Genomic DNA, 25614 nt, shown 5'->3' with positions numbered 1-25614 from the left:
TTAAAACAAAGAAACATTCATACTTTACTTTAAAAACAAACATTACATAAAAGAATACAGAGATTTTCAAGTGCTGAGCACTTTCTGGACCCTGCTGAGGCACACACTGGGAAAGTACATTTCCACAGGCTGGAATGGCTCATTTTTGCACACCTGATCTTCCTAATTCAGCTTCTGTCCTGGTTTTCTCTCCCTGCCCGTGTCAGGCTGCTCTCTGCCACTGCCACAGATGTTGAAAATGCAGCTGAACGTCAGCACCACGTGAAGCTATCTTCCCCTCACTCTCCTTTCTTCGAGTGTCTTTCTCTTACAAGTGCTTGCAGCGGGCAGAAGCCATGGTACAGAAGCCATTATTTCGCCTCTCTAAAACCACAGGACAGCTTTTGGACGTAGTTTATCCTCCCCAGAATGACTAATCTGGGTCTAGCATCAAATATTACAAGCATCGAGGCACACAGCTACGCGACACTGTGTGGAACTGTGCTTCTAGGTAACAGGTCCGTTAGCATTGTTTTTGCTCTCAAGTTTTATGTTAGTAACTTGCAAAAGATCAGGAGTGCGGATTTGACATTTCCCTCAAGAACTGATAATAAAATACTTTCTAAAAGACTATTTGGAGCGAGGCACTCTTTTTGCTAGTACTCTCTGAGCACAGCAGCAAGTTTCTCCGTACAGAACTACCTCATGTTTTCAGAGACCTGACGCTGAGAAGGGACCACATTACTTAGCTTTGCTTGAATGCAAAAGCTGACAGTCTGACATTTGTAGATTGATCTAAAGGCTTTGGTTTCTTGGATAAACTTGAGTCCTCTGATTTTTGCTCATGATTCTTTTTCGCTTCGTCTTCATCAGCTGTGGGATGCTTTCGCTTTTTATCTTCTGTTAAATCATTAACTGTTCCTCCTTTTGCTTTCTCAGTCCACACCTTTGAAGAAAGTACATCATTAAACAGAAAACTATAAATCAGGCCGCAAAACTCACCACTTTATTTCATACGCTTTCTTTGTCTGATTATAAGGAAGCACTGAAATAATTCCTGTTACGAATCGATAAGGATCAACTTAGGAACAATTTCCTCGCTTTCCTTTTTTGTAACAGCATTCTCCTTCAAACCTGTACTTCATTTGAGCCTGTATATTAAATTGAAGCTCTTAATTGTCTTTCTGGACAAATAAGAAACCCAAAAGGCCTTAGAACAAATTCAAGCCCCAGTGAATTAAGCCTGGCTATGTTACTTTTAACTCCTTCCCTTCTCTCTTGTTATTTCTTCATTGATTATGCTTCTCTCACATGCCCCACTTTGGAAAAAGCTGCTTTCTGCTATTTCTTACTATCCAGATAGTTTATATTTTCATAAGCTACTTTCGTTGCTCATGGGCAATTCAAAACTGAAGTCCATGAAGATGGAGACCAGCAGAATTTAAAGAAAAAATTCCTAACTGAAAGTAACCAAGGGATTCCAGGGAGGAAAAAAATTCTCAAACGCCCCCAGAATTAGAGAATGCTTTCTTACCATTCTGTCTTCTGACGACAGCATTCTAAATCGACTCATGCCTTCTTTTATTACTTCTGCTTCATTCAGATCAGGATTATCCATCAAAATGTTTGCTCTGTTCTCTTCTAGCCACATCTGGAATCCTGTCTTTGGTCTAAAACAAGCACACAAAAGTTGTCCTTTTAAGAAGGCTATAGGAAAACCGTATCCCCCAAAACAACATTTCTAAACACCACCTTCACAGGACTTTTTTGTTCTTGAAAGAAAAGACATATATATGGTCAGCAGTTTGCTTTCTCCTATTGCAGTATGCGTAAAGAACATGCTGACAAGGCAAGACTAAGTCAAGCATTTTTATTAAAACCATGATATATATGGAGATTAACATTTCAGTTTTAGAATGACAAAGCATAATGGTTCTCTTCCTTTCTGACAGGGTCCCATCAAACTAAAAATAGAGCACATATATTAGCATGTTTCAGCTAATCCTTTCCACAGTTCTCCTTGCCACTTGTTTTATAACATTATCTGTAAAGGTTAATGAAAAGAATGCTAGTCCAAATGAATAATAATTACCTTCATCTTCCTCAGTTAAATGAAGTCTAAATGAAACATGATTACAGTAATGCAAGTTTCATGAGGACTGGGATTGTTAGAAAGTACATCTGCTCCAGAGGAACAAGACATTAGCGTCTTCGCTAGGAAGAGACCTGCTCCTTAGGTGATATAAGTTTTTTTTTGTTTTCTTTTTAAAAAACCACACTAAAATAAAGCTTTTACGCTTTCACGTGAAGCCCTTAGCTTTTAGACCTCCACTGAGATTTGCTAGAGATGTTTAAACTTCAAGTATTTCCTATACTTGGAACTAGCACAGCAGCATTTCTCATTCAAAGGTCATTAGCAGATGCATAAGCAGTATCAAGGCAAAAAATCGTTGCTTAGAGCCCCAAAGTTACATTTTGCATTGTATTCACTCACACATGGATTTGTCTCACACCGATGCAGAACTTCTACTTCGAATACCGCTACCACACTTGCCGGGAAAGATTTAACGGACAGATGGTTTTTTCTGTTCTTTCACTGTAATGTGGCAGTTTGGAAATCCAGCCAATGTGTTTTATGCAGGTTTTTTTGATAATATGCATAAATTTCTGAAGTGAGTTCACAAACGTGACAACATGCGAGCTAACACTTCCATCTTGACGTTACGCTACTTGGGCCAGTCTAACATCTTCAGAAACAAAATAGTTTTTGGACTTGCTATTTGACCAAAATTGGAATATGGCATTGAGATGCAAGTGTCCACTCACCTTTTGTTTTCAGTGTTCTCAGGTGCAGTGGCTTTGACTTCATGGGACTCATTTCCTGCTTTTTCTTCTCTTTCTTCCACTGTTTTTTCGCTGGAGTTAGGTGTACGAACCTGGAAGAAGGAGGCTGCTAAGGCCTAGAGAAACAGAAGTTTAAAAACAAACAAAAAAGAGGTAAGAAACCTCGCTCTCAGACAACACGTACCATACAGCCCAACAAAAACCAAGCCTGTCCTAGAGACATAATAATTACTTGCATTAATATAGCATCTAATCCATCCAATTTCAGCACAACAGATGTTTCGTTAATGCTATTTAAAATAAAAGCACAAGATCCAGTGCAGAATGTCATTCCTACAACTGGTTTGGTTTTTTTTCCTGTTTCATGTGCTTTTATAGCTTCTGCAGTATGCTTAAATGAACTTTGCGATCTAAGATGCTGAATCAACAGGGTTTCATACTTGATAAAAGCTGGTAAAGTCAATTGATAGTTCTTTGCTCACTGAAACAACATAAAAAGACTAGAAACATTACCTGCTTGGACTTGGGTTTGGGAATCAGAGGCTTTATAACAGGAGGATTCTGCTTGTTTACAGCTCGACTGCTAGACAAAGAAGTTTTCTTTGAGTATTTGCTCATAGTGTCTAGAACATTTGCTGAGGGGACCACTGGGTCCTTTTTGTTAGATGACACCTAGCAAAACAAATAAACAGACATTTTATTTCTTGTCTGTCATGTTCCCCTCCTCTGTTCCTCCAAAATATCTGTTATAGTTACATTGTAAACTTTAGATATAATGATCTGTTGTGATTTTCAGAACACCACAACTGAAGCAGCTGCAAAATTCTTACCTTAAAGGGATTCACTCGTCCTTGGCTGCTTGATGCAATTAGAACTATTTAGTAGGAAAGAAAGAAGAATGTAAAGATGTGTGCATGCGTGTACATGCGCGCACATATACATCAATCTATGAAGCAATGTGCACATTTTAGCTGAGAAGATGAAGCATTAGCCTCATTTCCAAACAAGGCTAACACTCCTTTTGTGCATTTCAGCCTCTGTTCACTGAAAATTGAAGAGGAGAACTAAATCAGAGGCATCAGCTATTCCACACCAAAGAAAAGAAGTTCCCACCAGGCTTGAAAGTGGTCAGACAAAGACACTTTAATAAGCTTGTGAAGGTTATACTATACGTTCTCGACTATTATTAGTCTTCAAGAAACGCCACACAGGACCAGCAGCTTAAAATACAAATCCACAGGAAGACCCAGTACTTCCTCCACTCCCAAATCCGTTTCCACTCCTATTATTCTTGGAGAGGACTGGCAGGAGGGAGGAAGTAAGAAGCAGCCACAGGTCGCATTCTGCCCCTGCCTGCTCAGACTCACAGTCCTACAGCAGGGTTATTAACTCTGCCCTGTAAGTGCAATCAGTAAATGTGCCTGTGATTAGTAAAACAAATCAACTGATCATTGTTCTCATTCTTCCCCTGCCCAAAGACTACCTTCATGACATAGCCAGGCAGAGAACTGATTCAGCATTTGGCACAGCTAGGGCAATCAGCATAGTGCTATGGGACATCATTCAGTAACGAAGACTTCAACAGAAATAGGGAATCTCTTAAAAATGTGACAACAATAATCTGTGCGAGTTACCACTTGAGGACACTGTTATGCACTGAATTTTAGTAGCAATGGGAGAACGGGGGATAAAACCAGGAGCAGGTAATGTGAAGTATGACAAAGTTCTCACCCTGAATAAACAGAGACTTACTCACCAGACTTTGGAGTAGTCACCTCTGCTGAAGTGGCACCTTTGGAGAAAGGATTTGGCCCTTCAGAACAAAGGAAGAGGTACATATTTAAGTGCAATAAAATGTAATAGCATAACTTGTTAAAAAACCAAACCCCAAACAGACAAGCAAGTTGTAGTAAAGGCACCCGCTCGCTCAGGTAGGCGCTACCAGGGAATTCCACGTAATGGGAAGCTCAGAGGCAGGAGTTACTACCTGTCACCCCATTATTCCCGCTGCATAGCTTTTCACATGTCAGCACCCAAATAAGACAGATCAGAAACTACCAGACCTGTTCTAACTAGGTAGCAGAAAACCTAGTCCCTGCTACAGTTGTAGTTTCAAAACAGAGTGAAACAAATGGGAGTGTTTTCTATTTATATAAATGGCTTCTAACTCAAACCTCCTGTACCTCACTTGTGGTGCCCCTTGACAGGTGGTGTGCCTGTCTTACCTAAATTTTATGTCAAAAGGACAAAACAGAACAGTAGACGGAAAGCCCTGTTGTTTGCATAGTCCTATTGACTACTGAGTTATCCAAACTACAAATTTTCCAGAATTCCTAATTCACTCTGAGAAAGAGACATCCAGATAACTTCCAAGGCTATTCAGAGAATATCTTTCTTACTCTGGTTTTGCACTTCTGGTGTTTCTTCTACTTCCTCATAGGCATCAGTTTCCTCAGCATCTTCCATTTCTTGGTTCTGCTGAACATTTCTGACTGGCGGCCGCCTCCACTCCGTGGCAGAGTTGCTGTAACTAAATGGAAGGAATTCATCAGAAAGGAAGCGCTCACCACATTCAGAAGGAAAACTGGAACAAAGGAAGGCTAACTTACTTATCTAATTCAGGAAATCTGAACAATAACATTTGGCATTTAATTTGCATTATACCTCTGATTAAACTGTGGTGATTACTAAAAATAAAATAAAGATTCATTAACCACTTCAGCTCACCCTGAAACGCCAAGTGCAGTCGCCTGAAGGGGTACTCCTGTAGTTTTAAGAAAGACCACACGCTGCTATGAAACTGCCCGAAATTCACACTCAGGTAAAGATACATGCACTGGCCTCCAAACAGCTCTGCACCCAGAGCAAGCACCTGAACAGAAACAGCAACCTTTTGCCACCTTCAGAGCACATCACTACTGTTGCCGGAACGCTTTGGTGCAAATATAAATGCAAACATAAAGCATCTTCTGTGATCTGCATTTAAACATGTATACCTCCAATATCATAAATAATGCTAGATTACTTTTCTGCCTACATGAATAAATACACAGGTAGTAACATAGATGCATATTTTCAGTCTGAAACTTAGGAAGTGAGATTTATTGTTTAATCTGATTATTCTCTAAATTCCCAGTACAGCAGTATGTACATCTCTTGCATTTCCCTCCTAATCTTTGCTGATTACTAAAATCTGTGTATATATATAAATTAAAGGTTCATTAATCACTGACACTGTGGTTGAAATAAGTCCGGCACAGAGAACAGTATAGTGCTTGTGATAAATTTTGACCCTCAGAGTGGCTGAAGTCACAGACATGGGATGATAGCTTCCGTTCGTGATCCAGAAGAACAAGGTAGAGCATTTAGAAAGGAGTTTTAAATGTGCAGTTTCACACAGAAGAATAAAGGGAAAGACTACAGATAAGTTCAGGGACTTAACTCTTCCTCTTGCTTAACCAAGTTCCAAACTTCATATGTTAAATTGGTACAGGAAGACGTTGCTTCTGACAAAATGTTATGACATTTTTTCTGCCCTATCAGACTGGTGGTTAGCAATTATTTTCCTTACAGCTGTACCACCGAGAGGGCAAGCATGAACACAGCTCTTCTGTATGGTCTATATTAAAAAAAAACAACCCTCAAACCACACACATCTTTTGCCTCATCATGCTTTACAAAGCAGATGCAGGTAGGAAAAGAAAGGTAGATACAGCACAGATACAGGGGGGTGGGGGGAAATGCATACAACCCTGTAGTATTTCCACAGCTTTCAAGAGCTGGGATTAATTAGGAGGGAATAAGACTAAATAGGATACACTGAGGTGGGATACTGGGAGAGGGAGAGCTGGAGAAAGATAGGAGGATGTTAAGATAGGTGTGGAATGAGATAGAGGGACTGAGACAAAGGAAAAAAAAACAGGTTGCAGTCAAATAAGCAAACGAGCACACGCTAGGGGAAGGGAGGGTGTGGGCGGAAAGAAAAAATTCTAATCAGAGCAACTTGGTATTGAGTCTGCTTTGCCTCTGAAGCTGTCGTACACAGACATACAGAAAGCAAGGAGTGAAAATATTTCCCTTTGTGTTACCATCCTGGTACTAATGAGCCCTCACAAGACATCAACAAGAACGTGCCATTTTGTAAGTACAATTTATGAGTAAAGCAACACAAACTGTTACTTCATACCAAATACATTGCAAACTACGGTCCAGAAAAGTGCATCAACTGGACCAAAATGTTAATAGATCAGTAACAATGTTCCCAGGTTTTTAATCACAGAAATTTGTGTTACCCAGCACTCAAATGCTTTCGGAAATCCTCTTCCTCCTCTTCATCTTCCATTGCCATTGCCAGCTCACTTGCTTTCTCTACAGCCATTTCACTAAGTCGCTGAGCTAAATTTAGTCTTCGAGAGCGAGAAGCATACTTGATAGCTAAATTCACAACGTTTTGTGTCATGAGGTCAGCAAGTTCCACACAACGAAATTCACGCTCCAGTTTACAAGAAAGCTGAAAGAAAAGAAGCCTTGAGAGTTACACACTTCACAATTACACCGCTCTCTCAAGAATGTAGGACCAGAATATTTTAGTCTTGGTGGAATGAATGAATAAAGAGAAACCAACAACAACTATGAGCTGCATTGCAAAGAAAAAGGTGGTGGTTTTTGTTTTTTTTTTTTAGTTTTCTTCTTCCTCCCACCCTTCATACTGATAAGCACAAACAATATTAACTGTGGTCCACCTCCTCTCGTAGTCTGTGAACCAGCTGGCACTAGCCAGACTTCTAAGAGGAATCACATCAAAATTTACATCAGATGCTACTGACTCAAAATAAATTATTTCTATTTTTATTTATTTGTACTTACGGCAAACAGTTTCATTAGAAGTTCTTGCTGTTCTTTCACTGACTGATTTTTAGTGTTTTCATCGATTTCATAGCCATTTTTCGATAAGTAATCCACATGGTTGTGAAATACAACAGAACGCCAGTACTGCTCCTGAAAAAGGGGAGAACGATGGATGCTGGAGGTCACACAGGGGCGAAAAAACGTCCATGACTCAAAGCCTAAAAATTTACAAATTATTTTATCAATTTACTCTTAAATGCTCCTTTCATGTTATAATGAGGGCGAGGGGCAGACAATCCTCTTTAAAAGCCAACGTCTACTGAGGAAAAAACAGATCACGCTAACAACCATCTGTACACAAACTGATCCAAACAGTTGCCATTTATGTTAAATTCCATTTATATTCCAGGCTTTCAGCAGGATGAGACCTACGTGTTCACCAGTATGCGACCAGGGCAGACACTTGTAGGACAAGTTGATTATTTTAATCTTATAACTTCTGTCCCACAGCAAATTGGAAGTATTCTGGAATAACTCAGTAATAGATGATGATTACTCCTACAGTGAGACAGGTAAACAGAAAATACAACTCTCGTTCAGGCAAATACTAGTATGGTCATTAGACGAGGCTAGCACTGTTACAAAATAATTATAAAATGATTCAAAACCAGCACGTTTTCATCAGATGTACTGGAATAATCTGCTTCTTTGTCTACACAGAAGTATGTATTCCCTCAAGATAAATAAACAATTCCTGGCATTTCCCTTCTATTATTCTGGGGGTGTGTGGAAGGCATACCGCATCAAATAAAGAACAAAAGACCTTCAACCAAATGAAGGAGAATTCATTAAAAATTACAATGTGTTTATTATTGAAACTTTTTATCTACACTTCTATCAAAAGAGAATAAATTTCAAATAACATTAAACTGTCTCTAAGGCTAAAGCTAGAGTTTTATATTCATTTCTGTTTTGTGCACTGCAGCTGAACCCCACAAGACTGAAACATCTAAACCTATTTGAAAAATTGAAAATAAATACACTCTTCTAGAAGTTCTCCGCAGGTACATCTTGCTTCAACCAGCCTCTACCTTAAGAAAATAAGTCAAGCCTGAAGGGCTGTGTTTTCAGAGTGATGATACAAATTGGAGCATTTAGTACATCTTTCAAAAACACATCTTCCATAAATTTTGTTGTACCTAAAATATTAAAAAACAGGCACCTTCAAGAGGGTCTCAATTTGGATCCCAAAATGTGGTGCTTCCCAGAACATTAATCACTCCCCACTAAAAAAGAAATTAAAAAAAATAGAGAGGGATAGAAGACTTTATTGGTCAGAAAGAGCTTATGTGTAAATATAACTTTGCATCAGCTCTAACAGCTTTATTTTGTATTCTTCTAGAAACAGTTGGGAACCGAACCAAACCAAACCAGAAAACCTATACAAAATGCTGAACCCAAATTACCTCCTCAGCCACATGTCTTACTCAGAGTTTGTACTACCCCTCTTTCATAGTAGAGATGATTAATAGGAACCTTGTATGATCCCTACTACGGGGACATCTGAGACTATCAGCTGTGGACTCAACACCATTCCATACCTCCATCTGTCCCTTTTCTGTTGTAACTTGACAGTAAGGAAGTTTAAAAGATAATATTGCTACAGCAGGCCGTGGTAGCGTAGGAGGGAATCGGGCTCCTTTACAAGGAATGCACCTGTGCAAGGGAAACAAAAAACGCATACAGTCCTCATCACCTACAGTCACCAGTTGTTCTACATCTAAATAATGTCTCCTAAGAAGCAAGGTACTTTAAGAGGATTTGTTCTTTAAAAAGTAGTAATTAAATTACTGACTTAAATATAGCGATATGTAAGATTGCATTATAAAGGGTTATTTTTATATTGCAACCAACAGAAGATTTTAAAACCAGCAAAGCACATGGTGCTCTCATTCACATCAGAAAACTCCAAATGTGGCACATAACAGACACAGATCCCCCTCTCACACGATACACGATTTAACAGATATTACAAAATGTAAATGCAGTTTATTAAAATCAGAAGCCTCTGAATAACTGAAGGCCACTGGAAAAAGAGCAGGCACATCTACCGTTTATTTTGATGAGGGGTTTTGGACTTCATGAGACGAGTGCTGTGTTCAGACCCACACGGGGCGGGTGAGGGGGCAAAGAGAGGGGTGAAACAGATAAGCATAAACTAAAAGCATAGGCTTATTGTTTCATTATATTTAAATGAGTATTTGCTGGTAACAATCACTGAAGCAAAACATTGATTGGGAAAGAGCTGTATTTCCAGCAGCACCAATGCAGCATTGACAAAAATGTCTGGTTTTATAAGCTACTGTTTCAGACACTAGAAAAAAAAAAAAAAAAAAACAAAACAAAAAGGAACAGGAAGCATTAGTGTTCTGGCTATCTGTGTTAATTAAGGCATATGGTGTTTCTACAACCCTCCCCCCTTCTTATCTTTAATATGCTAGTGGCTTTGAATAAAATGTTCTTTGCGACTCAGAGAGCTGTACTCTCCTCAGAATAGAAGGAAAAAACTCATGATGACAGACTCAGGGTTGACCATCACATTGACGGGATGTACCCTGCACATTTTTGGTGAATTTTCTGGAGGCCAACATTACTTAATAATTTGGAGGAGGAAACAGTGAATTGACATTTACCACTAATACCAAATTATTTCCCTTATTACAAAAAAAACCAGAGGATTACAAAGAATGTCACATCAATTTAAATAAAATGCAGTTTCCCATCAGCCTCTACAATTGTGTATGACTAGCAAAGTAAAAGAGCCTAAATTTCAATAAAATATGTGAGCTGATGGATTCTGCCTGGTAGGAAAAGGACACACATCACTGAATAAAGAGGACTACAAACAAAGCTTAGCAACTACGTGTCCAGGATGTGTCATTTAGACATCACCAGTACCACATTTTATAAAGTAATGGCTAACTCTCATCTAAGTATCTGAGCAATTTTACATACAAAATTGTTCTTCATGGCCACAGTTTAAATATTAATATAATAACAGACAGATCTGATTTATCTATGCCTAATGATGTAGATTAAAAAGAATCCAATCCTATAACTAAAGGGACAAAAGGAGAAGACACAGCTAAGCCAAAAAACAACCCCAAAACAAATAACAAAAGAGCCACACAAAACCCCAACACCACCCCCAACAACAATAAACAACCCACAAAAACCCAAAAATCCCCAAACCCCCAAAACCATCAACAGCAGAAGCAGGTTCCTAACAGCAACCATAGCTTTTTAGTAGGTTTCTCTAGCTAAATGCAGTCTTACGAATGTGTCTGCATCAGAGATGCAGACAATAGAGTGCACGTGCCTGTTAGCCAAGGCAAAAAGCCACAATTAGTCAGTTATAAATTATAAAACTCTAATGAGTTTATTCAAAACCAATTTGGTAATGAAACATCCGTGCAGAATTACATTCATGAACTAGATCATTTAGTGCGCATATTTACCAGCCACCTGTTTTAGTAAAAATTGCTTCCAGCTTCTCATAGTAAGAAGTGCTCTGTAATTTAAAACCAAGACAAACAAAGCACTTCCTTGTGAAATATCTGACCTGAGCTGCTGGGGATTTTCATGGATGCCAACTACCCAGTAATGATCAGATTTTCCTTTGCAATGCTCTCTCGTGTTACACACCGGAATCCAAGTATTCCCAAGTCCTCGGTTCAACATCCGCACAATTCCCTCAGAATCCACGTAACAAGGGGTACCTTTTAGTTACAAATGAAAAGAATTATCCTGACAGGCAACTCACTGCAACGCGAGTAAGTTTGAACTGCTGGATACTGCTGGGAAACGATGGCTTATGTATCTCGAATACGACATCCTCTCACCCGAACAGTACAACCCAGCTGAGAAAAACTAGTTCCCTTAGAAAGATGCGCCACCTTCTGACAGGCAACACTACTGCTAGTTAACCGACTCAAGTTCAAATTTAAAGCATTTTATGAAGAAATCAAATTTCTACTACTTGGGTAGATTCTCAAAGAAAATTAGCTTATTTTCCAATTACTTTTTCTGGTTATCATCAAAACTACTCCCAAGCTACCAACTTTTTCTGGGGAGGCTTTTCCCAAGCTGGTTGAACGTGGCTATTATGGTGTACTAATGCAGCTTATTTCTTTTTGCTGAGCAGGGCAATCAATCGGGAAACAAGTTCTGATAACATTCGAGTGTATTTTGAGTAGTGGAAACATATTAAAGATTTCTGATAAATACATTGAAAGAATAGATAAACAGAATTTTGTTTAGCCTTGAGGAGATTGAAAAAAAGTCTAAATCCCAAGAGTACCATTACTGAAAAAGCATTAACTAGGCGCAATTCTCCCCCAAAAATTCCCCCAACAGTGTCAAGATTTCTCAACACCACTCATACAGGTATTCCATACCTTCTGCAGAGAATCCAACCCAAGTCAAGTAAGATTTCTTTGTAAGAGAAAGAGGCTCTCCATGCAAAATTTGTTTTTTCTTTTTTCCTAGCTCCATCAGCTGTACTCCAAGGCATTGGTCCCCGTCAAACCCAGTACCTAGGAAGAAGTGGTTCAATGACTATGTTAGAATAGAATAGTCTTGTCTCTTGGTTAAATTTAAGTTTTGAATCAAAAACTAATTCTAAAGCAGGGTTACCCATGAATACCACTGTCAGACAAGCAACTATTTGTCATTTTGGACATACAAAGCATGCATAACAACTACTTCCTTAATTTCCTAGAGTAATTCATTCTGGCACACCTGAAACCCAAGTTTAATCTATTAATGTGGCTGTTAAAAACTTCTCCTCTTCCCCACAGGTTAATCTAGACATCCCAATATAAAATGTAGGCTTTGCTATCAGATGTCAAAGATCCGTGGGTTGTGACAGTAAAAGCATCATCAAGAAGAGAAGAATAAAATACTTCTGGTGATTACGTACAAATTAGCCAGTGTTTTAAGCCAGTAAGACAAGGATTGAAAACATAACCCCAGCTGAAAAAAGACAGAAGGGAGAAAACTACCTCTGTGATACATAATCATCAACTGCTCTCCGTGTCCTGCCATAGACACCACTGGACCCGGGAGACTGAAGATCTCTTTCTGAACGCCTCCCACTGTAAACACACGCACTAGCAAGGCACTAGTGGCACAAGCAGCCCATCCTTGACCTAGACAGACAGCCTCAATGTCTTCATCCTTTGGCATATCCACTGTCCACTCCTTGTTTGCATCCCATGAGCTAAAATGAATGCAGTGGAGCTTGCTAAAGCAGAGACAAAGAACAACAGTCAAGTATCTCAACATGAAGAAAATGGCAATGTCTGAAAACACACCAATATATTATGCTTTTGTCAGAGACCTGGAATCTGTGATGGTCATAGAAAGGAACTACAAATTACAAGTGGTCATTTGCAAAGGTGTTACTCTTAGTATTCAAGAACTGAAGAGCCAGCTCAACCTCCAGCACTGTAGATTTAGAGCCTCTAAAGCCTGAAGCAGAGACAGTTTAGAGGTCTGAGGGGATATTTTTCAGATGGAAACAGGTAAGTGTCCCCCTTAATTAACAAGAACTGCTCGGTACCCTGCAACAACAGCCCCCGTTACAAGTCTGTCACATTATGCTATCTTTCAAAGGGGGGAAAAAAAATTAGGAACGTCAGTTCTGCCATCTTAATAATTGAAAAATGCCCGTCCCAATTCACAGACATCATGGCTTTTGATAGATTACCCACTTCCATTGAGAAAAAAAAAAATTGACATTTTCAGAGTCAGACAACCAATATGTACAAATAATACTTTTAAAGGTAAAGGGTGTTCTCCAACTTATCACAAAGCTGTACGTGTGAAAATAAGAAAATTCTTTCTTCAAGAGATTTCCACGGCAACCGACAACAAAATATTGTTGCTATTGTTCTTAAATGCAAGAACAGAGTATACCTGGCCCAGCTGCTTAAAGCTTTCTATGGTTTTCATAAACTTGTGTTCTTCACACTTACAACTTTTTGGGTATCTCCAAACATGTCTCCTTAGAAACGAAATAGCATAGCCCTTATGATTTATCTTTGATCTGAACAGACTGAAAAACTACTGCTCATGTTTACAATTTCCTTTGAGCTAGCAATGCATGAAGTTTCCAGTACGTACACATATTTGAAAAAAGGATTTTAAAAAAATCATGAGGAAACAAAATGCATCTTTCAATATTCTTGAAGTCTTCAAGCAGGTGGGTGTGAAAATCCTCCTCAGAAGTGGTCCCATAAATAAAAAGCACAATTGAAAGCCAGAAATTTAAAAAAGTAAGAGAAGCTGAAATTAAAAGCTGAAATATTTGAAACAAGCTAATTTCATACTACGAGTTTTGGAGAGCAAGGCCATGACTTACCTTGCAAGTTCCTCTGCACTCTCACAGGCTAGTAAAATAGCTTCAGTAGAGAGGTCAGCCATTGTGTGATTCAGAGAGTTTGGCAGGTGCGTCGCATGATGTACAGAGGTGTCATGAAATTCTACATCTATAGCATTGTCTTGCTCGTCGTTGTAACAACGAATGATACCAACGGAATTCCATACCTATTTAAAAAGAACACCCCCAAAAACCCCCCAGCAAATCAAGCATACTGCCCTACACAGCATACAGCCTGCTATAACTTTCTCATCTGAAACAACAGTAGGTGGGAGGCTGGAGGAAGAACGAAGACTTGTGTAGTCAGGACTTGTAGTCGCTAAAAGAGCTGAATGAGGCAGAAGCTAGTTTCATCCTCAGCGCTCAGCCATCTTTCTCCTTACAAAATTAAGCGCAAAGAACTTGGGTTAGAAAGAAATAGTGGATGATTCACAAACAAGTCCTAACAGCACAAAAATATCCACAAGTTCTTGCTAAAAAAGAATTTTAAAAAAGATTTGCTAGAATTCAATAGCACAGGTACAGACTGTATAGCTTGCTTTTGTCTTAAACCAAGTATTTATTTCTGTATCAAAAGCAACCAAAATATAAAGCATAACATTATGCGGTCTTCACATTAACACAAAACTACTTTCCTCCATTTAGCTTCATGCTGTGAATTATTAAAAAAGTAAAAAAATCTCAAAAAATATTAGATTAAGACACAGCAAGAACTGGACAATATTAACAAAGCAACTAGATCTACGTAACCACAGAGCAGTGAGACTTACCATGAAACGATGCATGAGATGTGCAGGAGTGGAGCCAGACTGGAACGGCTTTTGCTTGGGGGTTGGCTTTGGCCCATCATAGAAAGGCTGTTGTGTAGAGGGTGGTGGCAAAGCTGGAAAGCCACTAGTCTGATCATCATCATCATCATCTTCCCTTTCACGTAGGCTGGAATTAGCTTTTATCATCCCAATATCTAGAAGTTTAAAAAAAAATTACATCTTACACATATTATTATGACAGAATATAGGTAAAAAAAAATTAAACCAGTCAGGATTTCTCTGGAAAAATGAGGCAGAATATATCTGAGTAGAGGATGGTAAGAGATTGTTCCCAATAACAGCACTAAAGAAGCTCTGGAAAATTAGTTCATTCTGTACCTACTGAGTTATCATCATCATCAATCATTGCCATTCTCAGGTGGCCTGAGGTTGGCACAAGGTCATCATCACCACCATCATCATCATTAGCTCCAGCCTTTGGAGAAGACTGTGGCTCAATCATCTCTCCCTTTAAATAGTCGTCGTCATCTCCATCAAAGAGATCGTCGTAGTCTTTCGTCACTGTACTGGCAACCTAAAACCGGGTTAACAATAATCATAAAACTTCTTTTGGACATGGAATTCAAAGAACGAATTAACACACAAGAGGGAACTTTCAACACACAACAGAGAACGTTCAATATCCTTCGGTAACCTAAATAATCTTGTTAATTTAAGAAATAATCACCTTGTCATTTGGCTTCTTTCCATCACCGATATTTTCCAACAAGCCCAGATTTCCTTCAGTATCTGTATAAGCGATTTGCCTATATTTGGGGTGCCATGCCAGTCCACAAATCGAATAATTTTTCTCATGCTTCATCCTAAAAAGAACATACAAATAATGGATTTTAAAGTAAGCTTCTCAGGGCAGAAACATCCATAAGAGTTACTGTAAAAAGTGGTAATATTTACTAGTATTAGAAAGTGATGTTACAGTGATGTTACACATAGCAAAATAACTGATAGATCACCTTTAGAATAAACAGCTACTATAAAAAAAGCGCCATCCATTCATCCCTTTCTATGGAGAAATTCATTTAAGCTTTAAAAATGAAACAGAATCATATCCTTAAAACGACAGCTTCCTGATACATGTAGAAAAGACAAAGTAATTCCCCTGCAGTCATACATTCCAGAACCATCCAGTTATAAAAAGAACATTCAGTTGTTTCTCTTGTACCAAACTGATGAGTTAATTCTCTATCTCTTCCACCCTTTATTCTCACAAAAAAACCCTCCCATTAATTATTTACATAATCTGTCTTTAATTCTTAACATAGGCATTACAGTAACAATCACTTTTCTTACCCAAAATATTCAGACAGATAAATCATCCCTTCTCTTCACCTCACTTAATCACACCTTTTTCTTTTCTTCTTTTATTTTTTTCCTTTTTTTTTTTTTTTTTGAAAGAGAGGGGCTTTAACTAACCAAGATAAAGTGCAATTTGTCAGTTTGTCTTTTTTGCCTGCAGGTGAGGATGGCTGATGTATCTGTATTTCCCTCTCGCTTTAGAAAATACACCTTACTGCCAATGATCTTGGCGTTTGGGATGTGAGGAAAATTTATTTCCATCAAAACTATCCTTTTAATACTTTTTAATCTAATAGTTGATTAAAGATATTTGCACACAGAAAACTAGACTATGGAATTTGAACAAAATCCACATTCATGTCCCTTCCTTATTCTATTTCTAAGAATGTAATATTTCCAGATCCTTCTAGTTATGCAGAAAGGAAAACAATATATCAATCACATGAATCAGAATATACTTCTGTGCATACTGGATATGGTGGGGGAAGGCAAAACAATGCCACATTTCTACCTAGCACCAAGAGCTATACTCTTGTGGCAGCTGCTTCCTTGTAGAACATGGAAATGATACGGCAGCCCTTGAATTTAATTCCCTTCAGCATATGAACTGCAGTATTAGTGCACCTCACCCAGGTTGCACAAGAGAAGAGCCCTCTTGCTCAAATCACTGAGCGGTGGCCCTGCTGCTCAGCATCACCCAGATCTCACAGTTCTTCCAACCTGTGTGCTTTGGCTCCCTATCCGTGGATATACTCCCAGCCCCACCACCCGCTGGGAGACATTCTGTGAGGCAGGTAAATGGCATTCTTCAAGCTGAGCCTTTGTATGCTGTCTCCTTGGGGTGCTTGTTTTCAGTGGGATATTAGCAGAAAACTTACAGATTTGCCCTGTAAATCTTACTAATGCTTTTCAAGAGGCAGAGTTTACATTTGCACAAACAAGTTTTACGGAAAAGATAACAAAATTCTATTTCAAGAAGAAACATGACTTATGGGTTTATGGAACAATGCTGAATACCTCTCTATGCACTCCTGAGTTTCCACATTCCACACCACTACACCACCATCCACACTTCCAGCTGCCAGATACTGCCCACAAGGAGACCAGGCCACAACATTCAAGGGCTAAAGGAAAAATAAAAAACAGAAAAAAATATTACCAATGCCCCACAGAATTCATATTCTGGAGCTTAAGAGAGACAGGTGTTCTGGAATTAAAAAAATAACGATGATCTTTAGTACAGGAGGCTGGATGGGATTTGCTAGAGCTGGCTTTAGGCAGTTCCCTGAAAGAACTGTTCTTTAGAGATAGCACACTTTTTTTTTGAGAATATCCATCTTCTGTCATTAAACACTATCATGAAGTCGAACAAAACCTGATTCTAGACATGTAGACAGAAGCACAGCGTATTTTGCAAACTCAGCACTAAACATAGCTTTATTTGTTTTGAACTTAATACAAACTCATAAATTAAGTTCCAAGACACTGTGTTCTGTACCTTAATAACACTAGGAAAGCAGTGCTCTTTAGCCCAAAGGTTTCCGAGTATATAACGAGGTCAAAAGAAGGAAGATGGCACAGTTAGGGCTACTATTTAGCTAAATTTCAGCTTAACAAAACCTAAAGTGAACTGATATCTCTGTTCTGTACAGAAATAATACTCTTGCCATTTTCCCTAAAAAGCTATGTATTTAGAGCAATTTGTGAAAACAGATGTTCTTCAGCTGCAGTTGGTGACTCACCAGTAGACACTAGAGATGTAATGGGTTACTATAAATGAGAGAGATGAACCAGAGCCACATAAAGACATGTTTGACACTCATCAAGTATCTCTTGCCTTGTTTTCCAACATAAACTAACAGGATCAGAAATTAAACAGAAAACGTGAGTAATCATCACCAGGGTGGTGGGTGGGGGGAGTGGGGGAAGGGAAGGGAGATACTGTCCAGAAGATGATTTCTAGCAGAACAACATTTAAATTATGGAAGGTTTAGCAAGCACCTGATTTATGTACCTACCTGTGTGATGAATGTATCGGATAGATTGAACTGACTATCCCAACTCTCTCTCCTGTAGAGTTTAACAACTTTATCTACAGGAATTGCCAGCAACTGTTCAAAGGAAACAAGAATCCGACAATTTAAAACATGTTACCTTTCCAAGAGAACATTCAAATAGCATAGCTCCTTCATTCAGAAGTATTACGATTGTGACTGCCTCAGTATTTAAGGGTTCTCTAGCATCCTAGCAATGCCAACTGAGAAAGTAAAGAAAGCTGAAGTAACTTAAATTACAAGGCTCTTTAATGTTTTCCACATGCAACATAGGAAAGCATGCCTGGTTTTATTTTAATTTTCGTTTCTTTCTGGCAGAAAGCTGAGGATAATGACAGCTGCACCATAAGGTTAGAAGTTCTTACTTATGAAACAGCTAACACACACACACACACACATATAAATAGTTCTCAGTGCTCTGAGCACAAGGCTTATGTTTTCATTTTCCCTCCCTAAACCTCTTTTGATCAGGTTACAAATTCCTAATAAATCTTATTTGAATAGCCAATTCCTGAAAAAGCTCATTTCATCTTGCACAAAACTACATAAATGTTACTGCCTGTTTATTATTTTGTTTTTGTATTTGGGGTTTTAATGACTTCTAACAATTTGCTTTGTAAGAGAAGCAAGACAACCACTTACATTTCACCTGTGCGTGTGTGAAGAATCAGCCTAAAAATTAAAAGTATTTGGTTTGATGCAATATGGATATTGAAACAATTTGTACTGCAGGTGACATTCTCTCTTCCACAGAAATGTCATGTATAATGCTATTATAGCAGCCAGGTATTTTGAAGAGTGGACACGGGTAGGAAGACAGATAGGCTAAGTTGGGGAAACAAGATTATTCAGGTAAGAACTGTGTGAAAACACTGGAAAATACTCTTTAGATCCAGTATACTGGAATGTCAATAAAGGACAAATAGGTTCTGCCACACTATTATCACAGGCAAGAACAGAAGCCATAAAACAATTTTTCCAACTGGCCAGCTTTCGCTCAGTTCCCTGTCCTTTACTTCAACTATGGCAGGCCATGCCTTATTTCTTACAGGTCACATTTACCTGCTCCTTCCTCCTCTCGCCCTTCCTGCACCTTATAATGCAGAGGTGTTCTAGGTTATGCGCTACAGAGACATCTATACAGCCGTGCTAACTCCCCAACCCATTTCAACTGGTGACCCATCCACTGGACCCATAGCATGTATCGGCATCACCTTTAGTCACAACAGAATCAACTTCGCACTTCAGGTCACAACTTACTAAAGAAATATTTACAGTGCAAGACTACTGATAGGGCAAAATTTACTTAAAGTAGAGAAAGACTGAACTCCTTTGATGTTCCATTGTGAACAATCTGAGTATTTCTCTCGTGTAAAATATTCCTTCCTATTAAGCGCAACATGACTGTTCAACGCTGTTTTGGGCTGACAGCTGGACTACTGCCAAACGCAGTCTGGAGCTTAAACAAGGAACCATTTCCAGGCTGGGTTTTTTTTTCCCTCCTAAAAGCAAACTTCACCCCAAATATTTTCCTTAGTCCCAGGAGATGCAAACTGGGCTTGCCCAGACTGAATTCTACTGTTGGACACCCAAAGAGAAAAGGATTAAGATGTGGCTAAAACAATGTCACTTACCTTCCCGCTGCCAGGTTGCCAGCCAAGCCTGCATATTGATTTAGCATTTATCACATCATTACATTTCTGCAGCAGCGGCCAGCTTGTTGTGCATGTCTGAAAACAAAATATGAAAAAAATGAGTTTTCCTAGCTCTGTGAAAATCTACGGTACAGTACAAATTCTTAAAGGAAAAGTGTGGGGGAAAAAACTAAAAGGAAAAAGATATACCGTTTTTAGAACTGAAATAATCTCTTTCATTCAAATACAATGATACGTACTGCCTTAAAAAAAAAAAAAAAACACCTGAAAAAAACCTTCCCAATACAGACCTGAAACGATTTTAATGACAATACAACTACTTGTAACAGAAGGAAGATCACAGAACAAGCGGTTTTAATCAAGTACAGAACAAATGAGCTTACATATTTTTAGGTTATAGAGAAATCTGGCCAAAACGCATTTGTCAAACGCGGAGCAACTGCAGCAAGGTGACACACACCAGCTGAATCTCACCACAGCAGTATAAAGAATGAATGGCTATATTCTCAAATTACGGCAGAGATACATACATCATACTGCTACAGTCCTAGGGCACTGTTAGTGTAATTGCCCCGGACGGCACCCACTGTCAGTCTGGAACACAAGATTTCACTTTAGAAGTGTGCTTTTGTTTTTAAAAAGTAGCAATCCACAAGTGTGGGGATACATTTTCAACTGCACTTACAGGAATAATTCCACACGGATTCTTAGTCCAGTCAATGGCATTTAGCAAAAATAATCCCACTCACATATGCAGAATTGCCTTATTAAAACATTCACTTGAAACCCTCTTTTCAAGTTCCTTAGGGTTCAAAGAGCAGAGACTAAACCTGATTCTCACTCTCAATCTGCTTTCATACAGGCCCTGGACTATCTCAGCTAAATATTGCTGACTGAGCCTAAAGAATGTATTTGTCATAAAGTATGTTCTTCAAACTCTGATTTATGTCTTTCTTCGGAGAAGTTGTGAACAAACAAGAAAGTGGAATAGCAAGCCCCTTGTCAATAGCCTTAAACTCACTCAAATCTAAAAGGTTGAGATACACCGAGCTGAACCTCAAGACCTCAGAAAATGAAGTGTGTGTGCCATAGGCAGAGAGCAGGAGACACCGAAGCAACATTGTGCCCAAAGTCCCCTATCAAAGAAAAATATTATCATCATGGCCATCATCTCAGTGATCCTGGCATGTGAAATCCATATCTCTTCCTAATCTCAGGTCAAAGTAATCGTGTTCCTAATGAGACTAACCAACCAGATCACTTACTAAAAAAAGATACTGTGTACCATCTCAGAGCATTATTCCACCTTCGCCAGTCAGTCTACAATCCTGAAAACTATTCATAATTTCATAGGAAGCTTGGTAAATATAAATAAAACCAAAATATGCCTAGATAGTTGTTTATTAGAGTAAAAATCCTTCCTTAACCCTGAAAGCAATGAGCTGAAATTCTGAAATAAGAACTCTGATGTCAATCACTACCTTTTCACAGAAGCGTTATTTCTGAATGTGCCGAGGACAAAACACACAATGTTGGCCAACGAAGAAAGATGAATGGAAGAAATCGGGGATTCCACAGACAGGAAGAACAATCCATAGCTACCCAGGCAACATTTCATCATCAGGCTTTGGAGTTTCTCTCAGAAGTGGATAAAAGTATTCTGTAAAGTGTAGTTAGATTTCTTCCCAAAAAGAAAACCTATTCCAGCAGGGTTATTTCAGTCCAGCTCTTCTCGCTGTCTGTGAAATCCCAGATTTCTTATGAAACACTTAACTTTGAACAGCAGACCTTTTACCTGATCTGCGATTTTCCACACTCTGACAGAACCATCACAGCTCGATGATGCCTGTGTAAGAGATTTTTGCAAACAAATTAAAGATGTAGAGAAATCAATGCTACAAAATCGAAAAAATCCCTATAACCAATGCTACACATATAGATATACACACAGGCAGTTTTGAAAAGAAAGTCTCCTTATTTAAACCATTTTAAGACTTAAAACTTCCTAATACTGTCAACTTGACAATTGCACTCAGCTCCAAGCTACTGTAATTACAGACCCTCACACTTCAAGTAAGCTGCTTATTCACAAAAGAGGCTCGAAATTAATATTGAATTTCTTTAGTGAGCCATCTTTTCCCCTCTAAAATCAGATCTGCATTAGATTCCAGAAGAACACCAGCAGTAATTGAGTAGTAAAGCACAGACTGAGTTCTCCTGGGAGGCAACAAGTTGTCACACATCCCATCATCAGTAAGGTTAGCTGCAATGGAGTAGTCTCATGTGCCCCATCACTGGTTTGTTTACTTTTTTTTAAAAAATATATACTTTCTTTCCCAGGGAAAAGGATTTTCAAAGTAGAAAGGAAACAAGAAAGTGTTTTTACCAGGTAAACATCCCTGGGGTCAAAAGACAGGCTTAAAACAGGCGCATCGTGTCCTCGGAATGTTTTCTGCTTGCTGCTATCAGTCACCTCCACAACTTTGACCATAAAGTCACTGTAGATTACAACAGCACAGACATAGAAGTATTAACATTGGTATTAAAAATGACAAACTATGTGTTTATGGCAATAAAAAAAGTTGGGCACTAACTATCTTTTGGGGAAGTCACAGCTTTCAACACTGTATGATCTACAGGAAAATGAGAACCTTCAGGCTTCCTGCCATAGCAGCAAGGCCAGGCTATTTTTATCAGAAAATAATTTTTGTTCATGTCAAAGTTCATAAAACATGGTTGCTCTTTGAAGAGTATATTATGTAGACACAGACCGTATACCTGTTTAATAAAATATTCTATATGACCTAAGGAAAACGTCTGCTTAGATACCAGAGAGCTGACTTAACAAAAACTCTGTTGAATGGGACCAACATTCATGACTATAATTATTTGGCCACGTGGCTGGTTTTGTTTTTTTTTTAAGATAGAGCAAGTAGTTTATTTTGTGATGTTTTAACAGGATTTTTTAAGACCATTTAATATACCAGACACATTAACAGAATTTTTACAGCTTTTATACAGCTTATTCCCTCCTCCAAAATTACAGACATCACTGCCGTTTAACTCAAAATATCAATGCCAGCTTCTAAGCTAAAGAACTCCTCTGACAATCTTTCAGTACCACTCTCAGGCTTCATTGCAACACCCTCAGACAGAAATTTAATTTTAGGACATAATTCTATAGGGTTAACCATAACTTTAACTATACTCAGAAACACAACCTCTGTTTTGTCAGCTATCTAAAGCTATCTTAACAGTCTTAAAAGGAAGTCTTTATATAAGCTCTGTTGTGAGACAACTAAAATTATGTTAGCACTCTTAAAACAATGCACAACAACTTTAAAGAAAAACAAAAAAAACAGGCAGTAGGATATTTTTTGCTTATTTAAGAAGCCACACAACTATTTTTCAAATAGTTCACGTGACCTTTGGCAGCCAGTTGGATGTTAAAGTTACATATAAACTGAAGTTTGCAGACTTCACATAAAAAATGGAGAAATCTGGGACAACTAAAAGCAATTCTTAGCTGCATTCCATCATTTCATGGCTGTCATCTTCTCCGTCAGTATGTTACAGAAGACCTCATCTAGGGGTGGCCTCACAGTCTTATGACCTCTTTTTCCTAATGTGGGAGCCCGGGCCAGGCTGCAGAAGTACTGGATTTTTGTAAAAGTTTTAGCACCAGAAAGGAGTTTGCTGTCTGCCTAATCTCTCTAATCAAAGTCAGATCCCAGGGCAGAGCTGTTCCCTCAGAAACAAGCACTGGCAAAGGGCCCAAACTCATGATCCCTGGTCAGATTTAGAGATCAGCGTGGTTACTGCCTCCAGCTGTCCAGCCTCCCAGGTTTGGGGGAGCTGGTGTGGCTGCTCCACCACTGCCAGAGTTCACAGTCCGGCATATTCACCCAAATTGCTTTCCAGTTCAATTCACACTTAGAGGAGCCAGAGAGCAGATTAAATGCTCTGTTATCTCTACTGTGGACGACAAATTCCAGTAGAGAGGCAAGCAGACAGCCCAGCTGTAGCTACAGCCTGCCCAAAGAGTCCACCAAATCCAATTTAAGAATCACCTAAACCTGAAATTAAATAAATATTGCCTGCTTGCTATTTTGCCACCTCTTTAAAGGACTAGCGTATATCATGTAAAAGCAAACATGCTGCCCTAAGAACTTAACTAAACTATGCATTTAATTTCTCTCAGGCAAGTCTTGCAACTCTCATCTGTTATCATTCAGCAGAATGGTGATGATACCTAAGCCAGAGAATGACTCAAAGCTCTTGCACAAATTAGAACCCCTCTAACTTTTGCATGTGCATATAAATCTGCAGCACCACGATCCTGAACAGTCAGGACTTTATCTTTAGCACAGAGTAACAAAATCCTGGATGCTGCAATGAGATCCATATGGGCCATGTAAGACTTATGCTTACATGTTGTAAGACCGAAAGCTGAAAACACTCAAGGCTCCTAAAGAAAAGGAATTATTTCACAACAACAGAATTCCATTTAAAATTATTTGGTGGATCAAGTATCTCTCGGAGCATTGTTTCCTAAAGTCCTTTTCATTCCTTTCCTCCCCTCCACCCCCAGAAGGCATTTTGCAATATTTCAAAACCCTCGGAGGTATGTGGTTTAGTGATCTCATTGGTAAAACTCAGCATGCAAGGAAGTTGCCAGATTTTGAACGATAACAATGCTTTTCCTCATCACGCACAGATTACCTAGATCCAGCAGCAATTTTGGTACCGTCACTATTAAAGACAACGTGGTTTGCGTTCATGGTGAAACGAGTAAGGATGCCATCTGGAGCTCCTTCAGGAAATGTATGTATCTGAACAGTATTGTTTGATACTGCTGTGATCAGTCTTCCATTCTAAAAACAAAGCCATCATAAAAATTGTTAGTTAAAACACATTTATGCCCACAGAGCCCCAAAAAAACGCTCTGATGTTCCCAATATTTGGGCAGATTAACTTCAGTATTTCAAAAAGAGGTCTGACAGTAAGAGTAGTAGGGAAAATATTGTTTAGATTTTTTCTCCCCAAAAATATACAGACAAGCACAGTAACTTTAATACTTTCTCACTTTAACCAAACTATTAAAAACTAGGAAAATTATTCTTACTTTCAGTCCTGGAGAAACACTGCTAGATTTAATACTGAAACTCCAGTTGCTTCAGCAGACTTAAAATTCATTAAGCCAATTATTTGGCAATTTACTGCATAGTGCACCTTCCCAACTTGTATCTTTACTAAAATAATGAATACTCAAGGCCGCTAATTAATTTCAGAGAGAATTATCCAGTCTTCTTCTGGTAGATGGAAAATTCACTCTTTTTACACAGGCAAGAAAACTCTTAGAACAGGAAGAATCTTGTCTTATTTAGATTAATATGCTGCAGCATCAGGAGAGGGCACCCTCGGACCAAACTTTCTCAGTTAAATGCCACCAGGGAAAGATGAGAAGTTCATGAGCTATGGCTTAGTTCTTTTCAGAAAACAGAAGGCAGATGTTGACTAAAAATTAATCCAGATTAAAAGAAGCGCAAAACAAAAGAAATAATTATCCCATACTTGGAAAAGTACTCTCTCTTCTTCATGTGACAATGCTATTCCTCAGTAGTACATCGCAGTAAGTTTTTGAAATATATAAGTATAGAAATGTC

General features: G+C 38.7%; 1 protein-coding gene across 6 annotated transcripts in view; it reads right to left on the bottom strand.

The window, feature by feature from the left end:
• WDHD1 (WD repeat and HMG-box DNA binding protein 1) overlaps positions 1-25614 on the bottom strand; it is a 29624-nt gene continuing 4010 nt past the window's right edge. For all 6 annotated transcript variants that reach the window (XM_064461093.1, XM_064461095.1, XM_064461096.1 and 3 more), the window contains exons 4-26: positions 24671-24822; positions 22335-22446; positions 21744-21794; positions 19928-20023; positions 18258-18350; positions 17257-17363; positions 15611-15746; positions 15262-15457; positions 14884-15077; positions 14096-14280; positions 12735-12976; positions 12129-12266; positions 11294-11450; positions 9273-9387; positions 7690-7821; positions 7116-7333; positions 5223-5353; positions 4580-4636; positions 3654-3697; positions 3337-3495; positions 2806-2939; positions 1514-1649; positions 1-925 (exon numbers count right to left, since the gene is read on the bottom strand). In XM_064461093.1, coding sequence (XP_064317163.1) covers positions 725-925; positions 1514-1649; positions 2806-2939; positions 3337-3495; positions 3654-3697; positions 4580-4636; positions 5223-5353; positions 7116-7333; positions 7690-7821; positions 9273-9387; positions 11294-11450; positions 12129-12266; positions 12735-12976; positions 14096-14280; positions 14884-15077; positions 15262-15457; positions 15611-15746; positions 17257-17363; positions 18258-18350; positions 19928-20023; positions 21744-21794; positions 22335-22446; positions 24671-24822 — 3186 coding nt within the window. In that variant the 3' untranslated portion in view covers positions 1-724. The remainder of the gene's footprint in view (positions 926-1513; positions 1650-2805; positions 2940-3336; positions 3496-3653; positions 3698-4579; positions 4637-5222; positions 5354-7115; positions 7334-7689; positions 7822-9272; positions 9388-11293; positions 11451-12128; positions 12267-12734; positions 12977-14095; positions 14281-14883; positions 15078-15261; positions 15458-15610; positions 15747-17256; positions 17364-18257; positions 18351-19927; positions 20024-21743; positions 21795-22334; positions 22447-24670; positions 24823-25614) is intronic.

The sequence above is a fragment of the Phalacrocorax carbo genome, chromosome 9, assembly GCF_963921805.1.
Source record: "Phalacrocorax carbo chromosome 9, bPhaCar2.1, whole genome shotgun sequence".
NCBI lineage: Eukaryota > Metazoa > Chordata > Aves > Suliformes > Phalacrocoracidae > Phalacrocorax > Phalacrocorax carbo.
The sequence above is the reverse complement of the archived record's forward strand: the minus strand, read 5'-3'. Positions and strand labels throughout refer to the sequence as shown.